Source organism: Brachyistius frenatus, unplaced genomic scaffold (assembly GCF_029030835.1).
Source record: "Brachyistius frenatus isolate BFR_SWC_R1_liver_20210118 unplaced genomic scaffold, ASM2903083v1 Contig_81, whole genome shotgun sequence".
Taxonomy (NCBI): domain Eukaryota; kingdom Metazoa; phylum Chordata; class Actinopteri; family Embiotocidae; genus Brachyistius; species Brachyistius frenatus.
Window position 1 is genome coordinate 1571311 of NW_027210680.1, and position 18646 is coordinate 1589956.

General features: G+C 39.0%; 2 protein-coding genes and 1 long non-coding RNA gene across 4 annotated transcripts in view; 2 read left to right on the forward strand and 1 right to left on the reverse strand.

Annotated features, from left to right (window-relative positions):
- Nucleotides 1–1736: 1736 nt before the first annotated feature.
- On the forward strand, nucleotides 1737–13765 carry sypl1 (synaptophysin-like 1). Its single transcript, XM_069709254.1, has 5 exons — nucleotides 1737–2322; nucleotides 8577–8695; nucleotides 8799–9003; nucleotides 9155–9346; nucleotides 11293–13765. Exons 1-5 carry the CDS (start codon nucleotides 2251–2253, stop codon nucleotides 11422–11424), a joined length of 720 nt encoding a protein of 239 aa, XP_069565355.1. The 5' UTR covers nucleotides 1737–2250; the 3' UTR covers nucleotides 11425–13765.
- Nucleotides 4251–18646, reverse strand: part of LOC138627121 (uncharacterized) — a 137456-nt gene continuing 123060 nt past the window's right edge. For both annotated transcript variants that reach the window (XR_011311361.1, XR_011311362.1), the window contains exon 2: nucleotides 4251–4425. This is a non-coding gene — a long non-coding RNA (uncharacterized lncRNA). The remainder of the gene's footprint in view (nucleotides 4426–18646) is intronic.
- The window catches only part of atxn7l1 (ataxin 7-like 1), a 28604-nt gene continuing 26633 nt past the window's right edge, over nucleotides 16676–18646 (forward strand). The window contains exons 1-2 of the mRNA XM_069709236.1: nucleotides 16676–16833; nucleotides 17445–17513. Of these exons, the coding sequence (XP_069565337.1) occupies nucleotides 16737–16833; nucleotides 17445–17513 (166 nt within the window). The 5' untranslated portion in view covers nucleotides 16676–16736. The remainder of the gene's footprint in view (nucleotides 16834–17444; nucleotides 17514–18646) is intronic.

An 18646-nucleotide genomic window follows, 5' to 3' on the forward strand; every position in this document is an offset into this window, starting at 1 on the left:
CTGTTTCTAGTGACTGTCGAGCTTTTAGCTTCTGTTTGTGTGTGTGTGTGTGTGTGTGTGTGTGTGCGTGTGTGTGGCGTTGTCCTGTGTGAATTCCTCGCGTGAAAGGGATGAAAAAGTGTTTGTGAATACTTTTTTTTTCTTTACGTTGTTGTTGTTTTACTTGTGTGTATATGTTGGTTCCAAATTCTCTCCCGACACAACTGATATTTTAACTAACATAACTTGCTATATTATCAACAATACATTGATTAAAGTTGGCACCCTGTCAGTTTTGAATTGGTTGATTTTTTTTTTTTTTTTTTTTTTTGTACAGGACTGATTTAAAAATATGACTTCAGTTTAGTAATGATCTTTTTCAGATCAAATACTTCACACATAGAGAATAAGTGATCCTGGGATGGGAACATTGCATTACAGGACTGTCCTCCCAAGAAGATTCAGTCGTACATTATAGGAGGGTTCGGGTTAGGTGTGGTTGGTGCACCCTTTTCGTGCTGATCCAATCTAGCCACCGCCAATGAAGATAGAGATAGGGTTTTGTACCAGTTAACTGAAAGTTAAACGGCCAATCACGGCAGTGTACACTTTAACGACCAATCACTGTGCAGAGCTTGGCCGGTGCGTCCCTCTGGCTGATCCAATCTAGCACCAATCCTGCCAAGTCAGGTCTAAAATGGTCTTGCCAATGTGCAGGTGTGTGCCATTCTTCTTCTGCTCTGTTTTAATGGCAACCAGAAGAAGCATTATCGCCACCTACTCCTGTGTTGTAGTGTCTTTGGAATACGCGCTGCATGGGATTGTGGGTGCTTTACTTAAGAACTTGATGCATTCTTGAAAAATATCTGGGTAGAGTTTCGGAAGGTCGTAGACATTAGAACATTCCTTTGTGGGATTTGATGACGTAGCGTCCCGAGAAATACAGCTTACCAAAGTCACATCCTTGAGATTTAAAAACTTTCGTACATGTGGAGGTGGTCGATGTGGACGGATGGTCAACAAAACATCAGACCAACCAACCCAAAACTAATTTTTGCACTAATATTTCCTCCAACCGTGTAATTTAACAGGACCAAGCCTTTATGATGATGTCACAACCAAATTCATTTCATTGGATTCATTTCTCAATAGGGATTTCTCACAGTTTTGAAAGGCACAAACCAATTATGTTTGCTTTCATTGGGTGGTGAGATCACAAAACATTTAAGAAACAAGATTTAAGGAATCCTTATCAAAAATAAGTCTTTATGTAAAAAAAAAAAAATCCTTACAAATCCAATTGTGTGTACTGTGACCTTAATGTGCAAAATCTACGGACTGTCCCTTTAATCATTGAATTTCTGCTGTTTGGAGTCAAACCTCATGTCAGACATGTGGGACTCAAGCAGTTTCGTCTTCTGGTTGAAATGAAGCTTCACTAATTTTACCTCAGCTGATCCCTGAGGGCAAACCTCTTTCTTTGGTGCTGTGGGGATTTTGACAATCTGGGTTTTGCACTGAAAGTCATATGACCCAGTCAGCACCAAAGAGGCGTTACTCCATAGACCGTAACTGCACACTCAGCAAGGAGGAGGCAGCCTCCATATTCTAGCCGATGGGTCCAATAAAAACTTAGTGGGAAACTTTTTTTTTTTTTTGTTGCCTTTTTGTACTCAGGAGACAGTTATCGATAACTTTGGTGCGGAACTGAACCTCGTAGTGTTAATTTGCATGGGTTTTCTGTGGTTAAAAAAAAAAGCCCTTGCTTGTATTGCAGCTGCCGGATATTTTAAGTTGTGTCTGTGGTATTTTTTTTTCTGCCCACTGGTGGAATAACAAAACTTTCTGGCAAACGTTTTCTGTCCAAAAGCGAAGCGAGGTTTGGCACACTTTACGCGCTTTATCGGCTGCGTCGTCTGCGCATCACCAAACGGAGCGCAAGGAGCTCGGCTTTCAAGCTACACTGCAAAAGAAACCCAACAAAAGATTTTTTTTCATTAACATTTGTGGTTTAAAGTTCCTGAAACGAGCCAAGCTGCGTTGTTAGTAAGTACATGATCTCATCTTCATCGTTTACATCTCCATTGTTTTTGGTGGAAAGGTGGATTGTAAAACTCTCTTCTTATAACTTCATCTGGTCATTTTTTGCAGCGTTGGCAGCAGTAAAACTACGTCACTGTCAGACAACTCCCCCCTTCTCCTTCGCTGTTGGACCAACATCCTACAGTTTAGGAACAATTGGAATCAAGATTTTGGATCAGAAGCAGCATCATGATGACCGGATTTCGGCTCAACTTGGCGCCCCTCAAGGAGCCCCTGGGTTTCGTCAAACTGGTGGAGTGGGTAAGTGAGATGCATCCACTGTATTAGTGCGTTTGCGTGTGTGAGAGTGGGTGTCATATGCACCCAGAGGACAGGGAGGTTCAGTCCTTCTTTGGTGCTTGGATTTTCCCTTTTCCTGGCGATTTTCAGCCTTCAGTAAAAAAAAAAAAAAATGGGGGAAAAAAATGAAATACTGGTACATAAACATGACCATAACTTCATCACACAGCCACAGCATGATGTTTTACACAATAGCTTTGCACATATGTATAATAAGTGAATACATATCTTTAAACACAAGAATAAACAAGATAAATACTCAATCTGATTATTTTTGATGATTATTTAGGATTCACTATACAAATACATGATTGTTCTGTTCTCTAACTTTCTGTGACTGTAGGCCTTTAAGAATTATGGATGGAAGTGTGAGCAGACTTTGTTGGACAGAGAAGTTGGGTGCAGTGAGTGCAGATCACTTATTTCCAGCCCAGTTTGCCTGCTCTTCAGAGAGCATACAGTTAGAAATTAACAAATTTTTCACCATTGATTCACCTCTGAAATATCTGCTCTGCGCTGACAGCTGAAACATTTCAGCTATGTTCGCTTGAACTCCCAGTGTGTGTGTGTGTGTATCATGAGGGAACGTGCCAACAGTTTCTTCCGGAAAGTTCAGTAATCAGTTCTGCTCTGCATAAGTGGGTCAGAGAAATCCAGTGTGGTAATGCATCTCGGCTACAGTTTCTCTCAGCTGTTCTATTTTCGCATAATACACACAAACAAGGCGCTTTAGAGCAGCAGTAACACTCGGTCATCTGACTCAGGACACAGCCGTGTGTGTGTGTGTGTGTGTGTGTGTGTGTGTGTGTGTGTGTGTGTGTGTGTGTGTGTGTGTGTGTGTGTGTGTGTGTGTGTGTGTGTGTGTGTGTGTGTGTGTGTATGTGGGGGGGGGGGGGGTCTCAACTGTTGCCCTTATGTAACCCTTATTTAACACAACATATTTTCTAATTCACAAGGGGCTGGATGATTAGTCGTGAGCACTTACAACAATACAGAGGTCCTCACCCGCACTACAGTCCAAATGAGCACACTGAATATTATTCATGAAGTCCAGGAGTTTGAATCATCTGGATAATGAGGCCACTGCTTTATCTTCACTTACAGAATAGGATTATTCAAAACAAAACAAAAAAAAACCTTTCTTATCAAATGTATTAATGCATACTTGAGCCTTTTTTTTTTTTTTTTAAATGATTATGAAAGGAACCATTTGTAGGTGTCATCCAAACCCAAATTTTAAAATCTATAAAATAGTTTAATGGTACATTAATGACTTTCCGGTTACCTTGTCCTTATCTGAGATGGAATTCAGATAAGGTCAAATGTATATGTTATACATATATGATGAAAGAAAATGTCAAAACAAACATTTTTCAGGTTTCCAAATGCACATTGGTTTATCGTCAAATTTTATGTTGGATATCAGAGTTGAAATGATCACGCAATTAATCACTCATCTGATCAACAAAAAAACCAATCTGCAACAATTTAGTTATGGAATAATCGTTGATTTCATTTTTTTAAAGCAGAAATTATTAACTTTCCCTCTCTTACGGTTTTCAGTTGGCAGGATTTTGCAGATTTCTTTTGTCCCATGTGATCATAAAGTTTTGGGGTTTTAAACAGACAAAACAAGGCATATAAAAATGTTACCTTTGGCTTTTGGAATTTCTAACAGGCATTTAATTGTTATAATTCTGATGTTCTGTAGACCCAAACAATTAGTGTATGAATATCGGAAATAACCTGCACGTTATTGCTATATTGCCTACATTAGTCACATCCCTGTTCATACGTATGCTTTTTGTGACTGTTCACCTACGTTTTTGTATCAAACGCTTCACTATTCAATTGTGGTCAATAACAAAATCAGATCTTCTTCACTCAAAGACTTTTTTTTTTTTTTTTTTTTTTTTTTTTTTTTTTTTTTTTTTTTTTTTTTTTTTTTTTTTTTTTTTTTTTTTTTTTTTTTTTTTTTTTTTTTTTTTTTTTTTTTTTTTTTTTTTTTTTTTTTTTTTTTTTTTTTTTTTTTTTTTTTTTTTTTTTTTTTTTTTTTAAATGAAGCTGCGAAACCATTCATTAATAAACATCGATGGTGTGTTGCCTTCATGTGGCAGCAGGTTATTTTTGCTCTATGTATGTAAATCAGGGGCAGAAATGTGGAAGTTTCTGAGCTTTGAGAAGTGATTTATTACCACCCCTGTTGATGAAACTGAATCTAACAGGTTTCGCTGTATATAATGCAAAAAAAAAAAAAATTCTCCAATACCCATCTGCTGTATAAAGTGTTGAGTGATGTAAATGAAGAGGCAGTTTACTGGGTGCACAACTGGCATGGCCTAAACACTCATACCTCCCGAGATATTATCTCCCACACACTAGTAAACAGGAAGGAGCGTTCGGCGTATCAAATGCTACAAAGCTGCTCCCATTCACTCAACATGTTTTTGGACTCGTTTTGGTGCCACATCTCTCTGGCTAAATGTTTCTGCAAGGCTGCTGGAGGAAACACGGTGGCTAACGTGGGCACACACTCCAGTGGCTTTGTGTTTTTTGTTGTTTTTTTGTGGTCAGCCTGACCTGAACTCAGTGATGACTGTGTGAAAACCAAAGGGAAGACTGCTGATTATTATCTTTCTAACACGATTTGAACCACGATATTAATCTTGATATTAATCTTGTTTTTGTTTATGATGGTTTTAAATCAGATTACAGATCATTTATCTTTCCCAATAGGTTCAGTGAGTTTGAATCATATGCATAAAGTTATTTAGTTACTTGTTCTGTTTCACAGCTTGATTGTGAGTTTTAGGAATGTCCATAAATTGGTTCTGAGGGTTTTGCAGATGTTTGGGATTTCGCCAAACAGAGCTTAAGGACTGACAAAGTGGTGCTGTGTGTCCAGAGTGTTTGGAGAAGGTGTCACCTGTAGCGCCAATGAGGACTAAAAGCTTGTGCTGGAAACGTGACAAAGCATTTTTTTTATGCAGTCTCGTACTTATGCTGTGTTTAAAAGTGTGAACTTAAACAAAATGATAAAAAGCGGTGAGTTGTGTGTGTGTGTGTGTGTGTGTGTGTGTGTGTGTGTGTGTGTGTGTGTGTGTGTGTGTGTGTGTGTGTGTGTGTGTGTGTGTGTGTGTGTGTGTGTGTGTGTGTTTGGTCCATGCTGACTGTTACAGTTGTTCATGCTGTTGCGCCGTGACCTTGTCGTGGGAGATTGTCAAAGTCAGGGAAATAGGAATGTGAGAGAAGTAGCTTACTGCGGTGTGCAGCCAAAAAAACAGGAAGTGGCAGCCAGTGACATCTGGAGAAACATCTGGAGAGAGGCCTCGAGGTGTGTGTGTGGGCGTGCATGCAGACGTACAGTGTACAGTGTGTGTGTGTGTGTGTGTGTGTGTGTGTGTGTGTGTGTGTGTGTGTGTGTGTGTGTGTGTGTGCGCGTGCACATGTAGGTCGTGAAGATAAAGCTGCGTGAGCATTTGTGACACAGTCATGCTGATGAAACAGAATCTAAGAGGTCAGTTTAAAGTCTTTCTTGTAAATGTTTTGTTTGGTGTGTCCAGAGACATGAACAGATTATAGTGCATGCATGTCATTACTCTGCAATGTGTGTGCATTAAAGCTCATGTTCTGATTCATGATGTAATCCACTTCCTGTTCACTGCATGGAGTCTCCTTCAGTAGAAATACCATAGAGAGCAAAAGCTCCTTCCCTGATAATATGTAAGAAGATGGACATCAATCACACACCATTTTGTTGTTTATTTGATTTATTCAATCTTTAATCTTAATATCAGTGACAGGAGGCAGAATTGTACTTAGTCTTCGAGTTAAGTTTATTTAATTCATAAAAACAAGTTAAAAAGTCATTAAAAGCATCACCTGTCTGAGATTGAGTCCTTTGTGGAAACCATCTTGAGTTGGTGCTTAAAGACATGTGTGATACGTGGGATCTCAGATTTGATTGGATAGTGGAGGCATGCTGACATTTATTAGTAACGAAGATAAATATAGAAAAAAATGCCTATATTTGTCTATTTTGAATGTTCGGCATCTGTTGAGCTATAGATTGCGTTGTTGTTGGAAGTATTTTGAGAACATTGTGTGTTTTGTCTCATCCGTGTCATACTCAGCCTTGCCATCAGTTCTTTTCAGACAATAAACCCACCTTCCCAGCACCAAACAACAGACTAGGGCTGCAACTAATGATTATTCTTACTACTGATTAATCCGCAAGTTTGAAGGTTTTTTGTTTTTGTTTTTAATATATCTTTTACCTTGTTCATTGCTGCCGAGCTGCTGAAGTGCCGACTTAATTTCGTTGTATTTTTACGTTGACAATCAACAACGCATGTCCTTGTCAGGATGTGTGATAAAGAAGCCGTGTATGTTGTGACTCCAGCAGTATACGGTGAATTATAGTCCATATTGTCATGCCCATGATGATGTAAAGTGATATCCCAGTTGAAAGGCTGAGCTCAGCGCCAGCCGTCCTGACCATAAGAATCTAGTTTGTGTTGGTTTTACGGAGAGCATTAGTGTCACATGGTCGACACGCTGAATCAGATGCTTTTCTGCAAGAAGGAATTCAAGAGCTGAATGGCAGCATTAGAGTCGATGTAAGCCACATTTTTTAACTGTGTGGTCATCTTTTCTGATGATGTAAGTGTAAGCAAAAAATGGGGTTGGTAAAATAATTATACTTTGTATGTGATTTGTAAGGTTATTTTCCTTCATTTCAACACATTACAAGAGTTTGATTAATTTGTCCACAAATTATAATTCTTTGAATTGTTTTATTAACACAGAACTCGTGATCTTTTGAACTCGTGGTTCAAAAGTGGTGTGTTATTTATTCACATGATTGTACAGTGACAGTGACAACACTAGTGTTTTGTTACACTGTTCCTGTGTTGTCCCAGAACACATTCTGTATATCACAGTTGAAATAATGGAGGGATAAATTGGTTTGCATTAACCAATCGAAGCTATTCTTACATCCTCTTCACGTTTGACTGCCAACGCACCTTCAATTCAAACACTGTTGTTAAGTTTGCGGATAGTGCGACAGTCATTGAGCTCATATCAGACAACGACAATACAAGGAGGATGTTTAGAACCTGACGGCGTGGTTCACCAACAATAACCTGATCTTAAACACCAAAAAAATCTGGCAGATTATTGCGGATATTTGGACGATCAGGAAGACTGCCCACAGTCCTGTCCAGATGAGAGCACAGGCTGTGGAGAGTCCAGAGCTTCATTCAGCATCACAGAGGATGGTTGTTGCATTAGCAGCCCCTCAGCAGTGGTGGGAAAGACACAACAATGCCTTTCATTTTTAAGGAGAGCCGACCTGCCCCTACAGCTGCTGGCCAACCTTTACAGTTGCACCACAGCGAGCGTCCTAACAAACTGCGGGACATCAAACCTGATAATAAAGCCCTCCAGTGGGTTATGAAAGCAGCACAGGACATAGAAGAACCTCTTCTCAACACACGCTGACTAAGAACATCTTAAAAGACATTACACACCATGGACTCCACCTGTTTAAGCTCCTTCCACAAGGCAGGTGCTTCAGTTTAATCCACACATGAACTAACAGACTGAAAATCAGCTTCTTCCCAAAAACTGTGACACGATTGAAGTCAGATATCATCTCAGTCTGACAAACTGATGTGCTGCTAATATTAGAGTATCCGAGCAATATTTACTGACATGTCATTTCAAGCCTCTAATTATTGCCAATATCACCACACCAACCGCACATGTCATTTAACACCCCATTGCACCTTTACTCCATGTTTGTCACAGGGCACCTTTACTGTACTATTGCTGCTGATGCTTTTTGCTCCCTGACATCAGTTGTATTTTATACTTTGTTAATATTTTATACCTGTAGATATTCTTTACTTTATGTCACTGATATTTCATATTCTCTATGTCATTCCTCTCCTTTTTATTTTTTATAAATATGTGTGAAATCTAGAATATAAATCCACTCTTTGGGGTTGATGCAATTACAATTTTGTTGTGGTTACACAATGACAATACTGTTCTTGCAACTTAAATATCACCCCATCCTCATAAAACATGTCCACTATCTGAAATTTCTTGGTTTTGATGTTATTTTTTCTCCAAAGTCCAACAAGGGTTTCTCACATCAGTCTCAACCATATCTCTCATGTGTCACTCTGTCTTGTTTGTCCAAACAGCTCACGGCCATATTTGCTTTTGGAACCTGTGGTGGATTCTCTGGGAGCAACATCGTATCACTCTTCTGCGGCGACGGCAGCAATGAAACCCTCAACGCCAACTTTCACTACCCATTTAGGTGAGAGTTTCAACACATTTAGGTCAGTGTCAGCCACAGTTTATTTTAAAATGAGTAATAAAATATGTTACTATTTCAATCTTCTCTCTTACGTCATGGCCAGGTTGAGCCAGGTCACGCTCGTTGAGGGAAACAGTACTCTCTGTAACCACTCTGTTGCTACGACGCACTTGGTTGGAGACTCAGCTTCCTCTGCGGAGTTCTTCGTAGGCGTTGGTATCATCTGCTTCCTGTACAGCATGGTGGCTCTGCTGGTTTATTTGGGCTACATGCACGTCTACAAGGACTCTGACCTTGGACCCATTTTAGTGAGTATAGATCATCCTTCTAGTGGACGTCCCAACAGACAAACGTAAAGCCTGAAGTTGATTAAATTTCAGAGTAGGATTTGTGGGTCTTAAAGGATGAGCGACTTGTGGTTTCTGTCTGTGGAGCTGATGTGTTTGCTCTTTTCTCCAGGACTTTGCGATCACAGCCATCCTGGTCTTCCTGTGGCTGGTGTGTTCGTCCGCCTGGGCGAAGGGCTTGCAGAACGTGAAGGATTCCACAGACTCTGAAGGCCTCAGTGCCACGCTGGCACTCTGCAAGGGCAGCAACGTCACCTGTGAGGTCACGGAGTTCGCCAACATGCGGACCCTCAACATCTCTGTGGTGAGAAGAAACATAAAGAGAAAATATTTTGTGGTTGCCTCAGACTCAGTCAATTATCACATCAATCAATTCCAGTGAAACCCATTCAAATAAAGAATGTAAGTGATAAAGTTATTTTTTTTCTCCCTCTTTTTTGGGACAAGATGTTAAATATCTTGTTACACCAAGATATTTGTTCATGGTGTGCACATAAATTACTATCATTTCCATACATTTGAATCTCAAATTCATTGCATACAGGGGGAAGATTGTTTATGTAAAAGCTAAACAAAAGGGGCCCCAGAATTGAACCCTGAGGTACATCAATATCAGGACTAAGGGCTGATGACAGATACCCCTTCATCTTGACCCTCTGTGCTCTGCCATCCAGATAGGATTGCATCCATTTAAAAGCATTAGGGTAGAAGTTGAACGCTAAAAGCTTTGCAAGAACAATACTGTGGTCCACAGGCTTTCATTAGATCAAAAAATATAGCCCAATAATTCCCCCTTTATCAAGCTTGGGTTTTATCTTTTCCAGGTGAAAGCAGTTAGCAGTTTACATTAAATGGTTACATCGAAAACTAAACTGCATGAGATGCAGTCTAAAAGCTGTCCAGCTGTTCTGCTACATATCTTTTAACTCCCTTTAACACGACAGGTATTATGTTAATTGTCCTGTCACTGCCTACCTCTGAGGGACCACCTGTGTTATTAATAGGTGCTATTTGCTGATTTAACCATTTACCTCAAAACCCCGCTGTGCCAACTGTATAATTATTTTTCCGTCTATTGCGGTTTGAGTGTTGAGCTTAGCAGCAGCCATGCTGACTAAAAGAATTAAATTTGTGCTGGTTTTAAGGAGAGTATTAGTGTCCTATGGCCTACGCGCTGAATCAAATGCTTTTATGTGTCTGCAAGAGAGAATTTAGGAGCTAAATGGGCGCATTAGTGGAACCACATTATAAGAGCATGTGATAAAATGTAATTTAAGCTTTATGAAAAATAATGTAGATGGTTAAAGAAACGTATTTGATTTGTGTTGCCAAAGATATCTTTTAACCCAACACAATACATATTAATTGATCCACTTGCTAGAAATGTTACTCCTTTAAAGAAAATGAAAACGATGAATGAAAAATGAAAAAAACTGATCCTGTAAAAAATATTGAGTTGTGTGTTCACTTTTAGCCGACCACCATTTGATACCGCTGTCTTTATTATGGTGGCATTGTGTATTTTGATTGCCAACTTCAAGTTTTACTGTAGGTGTGATGTTCTGTTGACTACACACTGTGTTGTCCTACAATACATCACTGTACGGGAAGCACCGCTGTGGCTTCAGACTCTAATGCTGTGTTCCAGATGGCGTACTTACGCACTAACACCCACTATTTTGAGTGCATAAGTGAGTTCACACTGGAAAGTATGGAAACATGCAATGTACTACAAGTACCCGGATGGTACACTCAAAACGGTCCAAATATTGAGTGTGAAACGCTGGACAATTTCCACACTCAACGGTCGCCATCTTGGCTACGTTGCAGAAAAGTAGGGACCACCAACGTAAAGGGTTTTCTAATTCAAAGTTACCACCATATTGCTGTTGAGTAGAAGCCATCAGTGTGTTTATTGTGTGCGTTAAACAGAGGGCATGAAAACGTATTCATTTCATGATCAATTTTTTAAAGCTGGCAGATACTGTATGTTGGCAGGTGATGCATTCAAATGCTACGGTTATTTCCGGTAAATGCTGAATGGCAGTGTGCAGTTTGAGACAAAGCTACCCTGTCGAAATTCAAGTACTACATAAGTAAGAGGACTATTATATCAGAGCACTATATGTTATTGTCTGAATGGAAGTTCGTCATTTGGAACACAGCTTAAGTCTTATTGTTGTTTGTCATTAACTGAAATTTGACAAATGGACATTAATGTGTATTTTTTTCCCATCTGCCTTCTTCCAGGTGTTCGGCTACCTCAACATGTTTGTGTGGGCAGGTAACGCCTGGTTTGTGTACAAGGAGACTCGTTGGCACTCCCAGAAATTCTCCTCCCCACCTGGATCTGCAAGGCAACAGGTCCCTGCACCGGTCTAACGTACATCCAGCAACACGCAAAGACACAGTCACATACAAAACAGACACTGACATGGACACACCGCACACAGAATAGAATCAGTCACACATGCAGCACACAAACAGATACACTCAAGTATGCATGCATGTGAAGTACATGCATGGAAATATATGTGCACGGAGACATTTTTATATGTACACACACGCATAAAATTGCTTTGTGAGGATGATGAAGACAGAGAAAATGAAGGATAGATTACTTAAGATACATGTTGTGGTACTGTATGAGGTACTTTAATGATACAGTAGCTGCTGTGTAAGTAGTACATAAAGCTGAATTGGCAATTTGTAACCCAAAATGACTTGATGTCATATCATTCCTTGCACATAGATGGCATACTAGAAGCGCTTTTGAAAGGAACGTACATTTTTACCAAAATATTCCTCAGGGGTGTTAAGCAACCCCGCAGCAGTAATACAGGTGGGGAACAGTAGGATTCACACCTAAACTTTGATGTGCCTTTATTTTTTTACCTATTCTACATACAATAGCAGCACCAATGCAATATGTACGTCAAATTCTCCTCAACATTTCTTACGCTTTCGTAAGCGGAGAAATGCACAAACAAATGACCAAATCTGTTGACCAAATTTGAGCTTTATAGCAGCTTAGTGGCTTCTGTTTAAGAAAAAAAAAAAAGTTGTCTTCCTCTTTTATGGTTTTATTTTGGAATCCTGGCTGAGTATATTGTGTTTAATTACATGCAGATGAATGGAAGGTACTTTGAACTATTCTCTTTTTACTATGACATCAAACTGATGGGGTAAGATTTACATTTCTAACATGTACTGCAGTCAGGACATCGATGTCATCAAGGTTTTCAGGGTAACATGGAGAGTAATGCTACTCCTTATCAGACATAATAATATCACAATGCTCTATACATTCCCATCACATGTTAACATATGATAACATGAGAAAAAAATATCTGTAAAAGTTTTCACATGGGAATCTACATGGGCTTCACACATCACACCATTAAAATGTAAAAAAAAAAAAAAAAAAAAAACATTTCCCACAATCATGTGGTTATATGAGATTTTGAATATGTGAAATTCATGTGTTTTTTCTGTAAGGGCCATAACCTTTATAAACATTTCAGTCATTTACAAAATATTTTGATATTGGCCATTAAATTTAGAAATAAATGTGTGGTCAAATCTTATTCTTTGCACATTTTGTATATTTCTCGATGACAGAAGCAGGCGATTTCTTTCATATCAACCATTTGGTTCTTCACAGTTAAGCCACTGTGGCAGAAACTCACAGGATCATTCATTCACGAAAAAAAGAATGGATAAATATCTTCTTTTCATGTGGTTCATTTATGAGGTACCTCTATTAAAGCTTTTCTTTTTGTGGATTTTCCTCAGTAAAATAAATCATTTTGAAGCATCGATATACTTCAGACATAAACTGTGTAAAGAGGCTTCCGACTCCTACATGAGGAATGTAGTTTGTACATTTACTGTCTGATGTTTTTATCGTAACATGCACAGTGCATTCACGTGGTGCTTAATATAATGTTAAAATGTCCTTTAAAGCACTGTGAGTGTAAATCCTCGAAGAATACTAGACTATTTTGTTAATCCAGGAAAATAAAATATTGCCCGTGCGATGGCAGCCACACCTTCCTTCACCAGTTAAAGGATAAATCCCTCCATGATTGTGTCATTTTTAATGCCTTTCTCTGGTCATGCTGAATGTAGTAGAAACGTTCTCTTTACGATTTAATATTAAAAAAAAAAATTATTCACTTTGCGCGTAGCCAAAAATATTCTGCCAAAGCACTATTTTCTTTTCCCAGGTTTAAGCCTATTTCATATCTCTATATTGTTTAATCACTTTTATTGTTGTTGTTCGAACCACTCCATCTTGTTCCTCATTGTTTAGTTTTTTTTTAATCTTCCTTGAGACACCAACCAATGATCTGGTGTTGTGTTTTATGAACTGTCACATTTTTTTTTCATTTTTTTTTTAGATATTTTTCATTTTTAGTCAATGTAGTAAGTTAGTTTGAGTAGTCTCTGATTTATTTCTTTCCTGTTGGGTTTTGACAGAGTAAAAATGTATGTAAGATGATGTAAATTTCTTTAACTTTACCCAAAGATGAAGTTAAAAGAAACGGCACGTGTGTGTGTTTGGTGTACTGGTTATGCCTCTGCACTCCTGTAATCATCATCCATTCAACTATAGCCTTGTTAATGATTCCTATGCATTTAACCTGCCACATTGCAGAGAGACATGCACAATTTCAGTGTACCTTTGTTTTTTTCAATAAAAATGAATGATTTTTTTTCATTGATCTCTCCAGTGTGGATATCCTGATAATCCACCAGTTTGTGGGTTTATGTGTGTGCAGTCGAGCAACAAAAACAGTCTATTTAACTTCAGTTTTTCTCCACCTTTTCCCTTCTGGTTGTGTGTAAATGCAACCTTTTGTGGACATCTGCAAAAAAAAAAAATTGTTTGGACTCACCTTATTATTACTTATCATTATTTTATATCAAATCAATATCAAAAAATTTTGTAGGTAAAAGAGGAAAAATAAAGCATTTGAAGATATGGAATTATTCTAATACAAAACAAATATTATGAAGCTTGTACTTTGTCTTTCCTGGTTTGCCCTGTGAACTTCTGTTGGTCCTGTGACCTCAGTCACCAGTGGGAGGGAAAACAAACAGAACATTGAGATTTAGTCATCCTTTGTGTGTGTGTGTGTGTGTGTGTGTGTGTGTGTGTGTGTGTGTGTGTGTGTGTGTGTGTGTGTGTGTGTGTGTGTGTGTGTGTGTGTGTGTGTGTGTGTGTGTGTGTGTGAGAGAGAGTTACAGGGAAATACTGTTGAAAGAAGACAGAGAATGTATGTGTATACGGATCGCGTTCAACCACAGATTATCATAGTGAGTGTGTAAAGTGTGTCCGTGTGTGGATCTGGCCGGTTTGACACATCAGCCTAAACTAATCACTGTCATCATTTCCCTGCTCTCATTTAAGGCTGTCATTTCCTCTTAATCTCTACCCTTCCCTGTCTTTCTCACGCCCTCTCCGATTCAACTTTTAAAAAAAGATGAGCGTATGTCGTGTCGTGTGTGATCTGAATCAGGTTTCACATCACAAGACAACAACTGATTTGCAATAAAGTGGTTGTATGTGTGCGAGAGAACACTTCAGCCCGAGTAATTAGTTTGTTTCTTTCATCATTATGTCAGGGAAACACAGGCACATTATGATAAAAGGGAGACATTATTATCATGGTTTTCTTATTACAATCTATTTTTGACATGAAAAAAATTAAACGAGATAAATCCATTTATCTTTTTCCTTCCAAGTTGTTTACTTTTCACATGAAATGCAGCTTCTGTTTTCAGCCACAAGAGGTCAATGTAGTGTCATGTGCTTGACCTGCAAAATCCTTATTTTCAATGGAACTGGCTGACCATGATTTAGTGCCTCACTTTAGTCATAAATGATGTAGATAAAACTAGGTACAGTGTAAGTAGTTGCTGCTGTTTGCCTGACTCTACCTTTGTGCTTTAATCTCTTCTTCAGCATCTTCAATGTGTTACAGGCCATTTTTCACAGATAGAAAAAAAAAAAAAAAAAAACCTGATTTGGTGTTTGCTGCCTCCGTGTCACACTGTCATGTTATACTGGGACATTTAAAAATAGCAAAGCCATTATTAATGTCATTAGTTTAAACAGTACTTTTACTACTATAGTCATTTAAAATGTAATACGGGAATAGTGGTATTTTGTAGTCACTCAGAGGTCCCCAGGTTGTCCTTTTATTAAACCTGTCAAAAATAATTGAGTAAAATATAAGTTAATACTGTTAAAAACTGATAATATATTGTGCTGTGGACCCCTTCCACCTCTCTGAAAGACCCTCCGTTGTCCCCAGTCCCCATTTTGGGAACTACAAGTCATGTTTGAAAGTAGTTCCCAAAATGAAAACGAGGTATAAGGTGTTCTTTTTATTTATTTATTTATTTTTGTTGGGTGGGAGTGGGGGGGGTCCTTGGCCTGTGACCTCACCTGTGCTCTGCTTGCGATTCATTCAAACCTGACCAGGATTTCCAAAGTGAAATCAAACCTCAGAATGAAAATATTACTGTTCACACACACACACACACAAAAAAATCCAGTTGAAACCATTTGTGACTTTACAAAATCGTCTGAGCCATTAACACCATAATATTACACAGTAAAGGGCTTTTACTTTTATTTCTGACCTCCTCTTTCTGAAATCCATTACACTCATCCCTTTGCAGCTTCCTGACAAGCCTTTACAATACTATCGTTTATTGTAACAGAGCAGAGAGACCTTAAACCTTCAGGCTTGAACCTGGCACTGGTACGATTGGGGGTTCAAACAAGATTCCTTGGCTAAACTTTACAAAATATGCCTCCTTATTTCAGTAGGGTTCACTTGTATATTAAGTTGCCTGGTGTACTCCATGTTAGTACCAATCACAGACAAGTTAAGTCTACCAGTACAGATAGGATATTGCTCCCCTGAGTAAATATTGAAAGTCCTTTCACCATTTAGCCTTCAATCACAGCAACAGGTAGGTTGATCAGTCCATCACCATGGCTTTATGAATTTATGTACGTTGTAAAACAATTCACAATCAGCAGTATTGACTGAACAGAGAAAGACTATTTTCACTACAAAATGGTCTTCAATTTATGGCAAAAGATTAATTAATAGAACAATCTACACTGACATCCCCCCCAAAAAAGGTAGGCTAAGTTTAAATATATTTCTCAATCAATTTCCTCAACTTTTTTGATAGAATTTAAAGTGCAGATATTACTGTTAAATTCCCTTTGTTGTCGCTTATTGGCCCTGAAACACAATTCGTATTGTTTTGTCCTTCCTCCGTTTAGATTAAAGACCCCTTTCCAAAAAAAAAAAAAAATAATAATAATATTTTGCTTCCTGTTTATAATGCAACCTAACGTGAGTTGGGTTGTTCTTTTTTTTTTTTTTTTTTTTTTTTTTACAGAAAAACCGGATGATGCTGACAAGGGTTTTGGGGGGTGGTACCGACACTGAACTTTTGAACTCGTAAATAGCTTCCCCGTCTGTCGCTCAACCTCTCAACCCTCCGACAAATGCCGAAAGAAGCCGAAGCGCGACGACAACGACGTCAGCATATCTCGTTCTTTCGGTTTTTGTTTTTTTTGTTTTTTTTTTTCGCCTTGCTGCGTGCGAAAGGGGGGAGAGAGGAAAAAACGGCTCTCGGCAAAGCAACAAGAAGGGAGAGCAATGGCGACACCGGATCGCCAAATACCAAGTCCGGATACCTTCCTCGGCGAGCCTTGGTCCTCCTTTGTCAGTGCGGCTAAATTACGTTTTGTTGACAGTAAGTTTGCACGTCGGTAGCGTTTGTTGATTTTGCGGACAAACTGTCGGGAAGTGCGTGGGTCCAAAACTGTCTGTGATTGAGTTGAGTTATAAAAAAAAAAAAAAAAAAAAAAAAAAAAAAAAAAAAAAGCTCCTTCCACCGTGCAGAGTCTGTCAAGAGCGCAGCAAAGTAACTGTCAAAAAAACAACAACAACAACAACACACACAAAAAAACATTACTACGAAATGTAATATTCATAGGTGGCTTTTTTTTTTTTTTTTTTTTTTTTTTTTTTTTGACAGTCGCGCGCACGTGCGGGCGAGCGGAACCGACCGTCGCGGAGTTTGTCCCCGTTGGCGCGTGCGGTCGTGATACGGTGAACCGACCAGCTGTAAGTTTGTTAGCTTTGACAGCTGCGCTGCGTTTAAGGAAGCCCGTTCAGGCGCTAGCGAGCTAACGCTAACCCGGATAGCCAGAGCCTTGAATGCAGCAGGGGCTCCACGCATGTCCCCCCCCCTCACCCCTCTCACCCCCCTCCCCAAAGTTTGTTGTGAACGTCCCACTGCGTGTTTGTAAGTGTCTTGCTTTGTTTTTTTGTTGTTGTTGTTGTTTTTAATTCTCGACGCAGACTCGTCCTTGGATAACACCGACAAAGAGCTTTACTGCCCCGGTGAAGCCGTGAAGCTCAGCAAAGAAGGTGAGGAAGTTATCGGTGCTTTTTTTTTTTACTCTTGTCGCGGTTTGTTATTGTTTTGTTACACATGCTTTTGTTTTTCATATAGAAATCACATTTATTTATGGGTCTTGGCTGCTTGCTGCTGTATAAGCTGCATATTTCGTTAGACGTACTTGAGTTCAGAATTAAAACATCTACTTTAAAGGGAAAAAATATGACTTGCAATGTGTCTGTTTTTTTATAGATGTGTATAACAGTATTAAGAGCTGAAACCATTTTTTTAATTTTCTATTTATTTTAATCATCAGCCAATACAGATGATGTACTAATATCATCTGTATCTCTAATAGGAGTCCAGGGAGATGATTGCTATATCTCATCAATTATCCTAAAGGAGATGTTCCTTTTTCATATATGACAAAAAAAAAATAAAAAAAAATCAAATCTTCACATTTACGAAGCTATATAGAAAGATAAATATTTGAATAATGGCAAGAATTGCTAACTGATTATATTGATAATTGCCAATTAATTCCCTACACTGTTCTTTGGTCGTCCAATATCAGACACCTATATGAAACCTTTCTTCCGTGATAGAAAATCAGACAATTTCCAATCTGGTTTTTGATTGTTTGGGGGTCAGACGTGTCAGTTAAAGTGTTAAACAGTATACATACTGTTTACATTTTGCCAAAGCGATTGTACTTTTGGAAATGAATGTGTACAGCTGTCAAATCTGTTTTTCTATATTACCTGTAATCCAAAACAAACCGTAGTTAATTGCGGCCTACGTCCACACTCATTCTAAAATGTCGATTTAAAACCAAAATGATCAGCAGCGGTCGACTATAAGTGCTGGAATTGGAGTGTGTTTTGGTATATTTGTGTGCATGATCCATAGTGTAAGTTAGAGGATTTCAGCCAGTGACTCACAATCTGATCTAAATGGGCTCGGCTGTGTTGCATTTGGGCTCTTGTGCGTATGGAGGGAGGTTGTGGGGGTGCACCGGAGCGGTGAGTAGCTGCCCCCCCTCCCGCCTCCCTCTTTATGCCCCCCTTTCCACCCCCCCACCCCCCGCTCTCCCTCCGCCACCACCCCCGCCCCCGCCTGCAGGAATGAGCCAGAGGAGTTCCTCCACACCTCACCACGTTAA

Coding starts and splice junctions, on each gene's coding strand:
- sypl1 (XM_069709254.1), top strand. CDS start 2,251: ATGATGACCGGATTTCGGCTCAACTTGGCGCCCCTCAAGGAGCCCCTG. Junction 8,696..8,798: donor AACTTTCACTACCCATTTAG/GTGAGAGTTTCA, acceptor CGTCATGGCCAG/GTTGAGCCAGGTCACGCTCG. Junction 9,004..9,154: donor CTGACCTTGGACCCATTTTA/GTGAGTATAGAT, acceptor TCTTTTCTCCAG/GACTTTGCGATCACAGCCAT.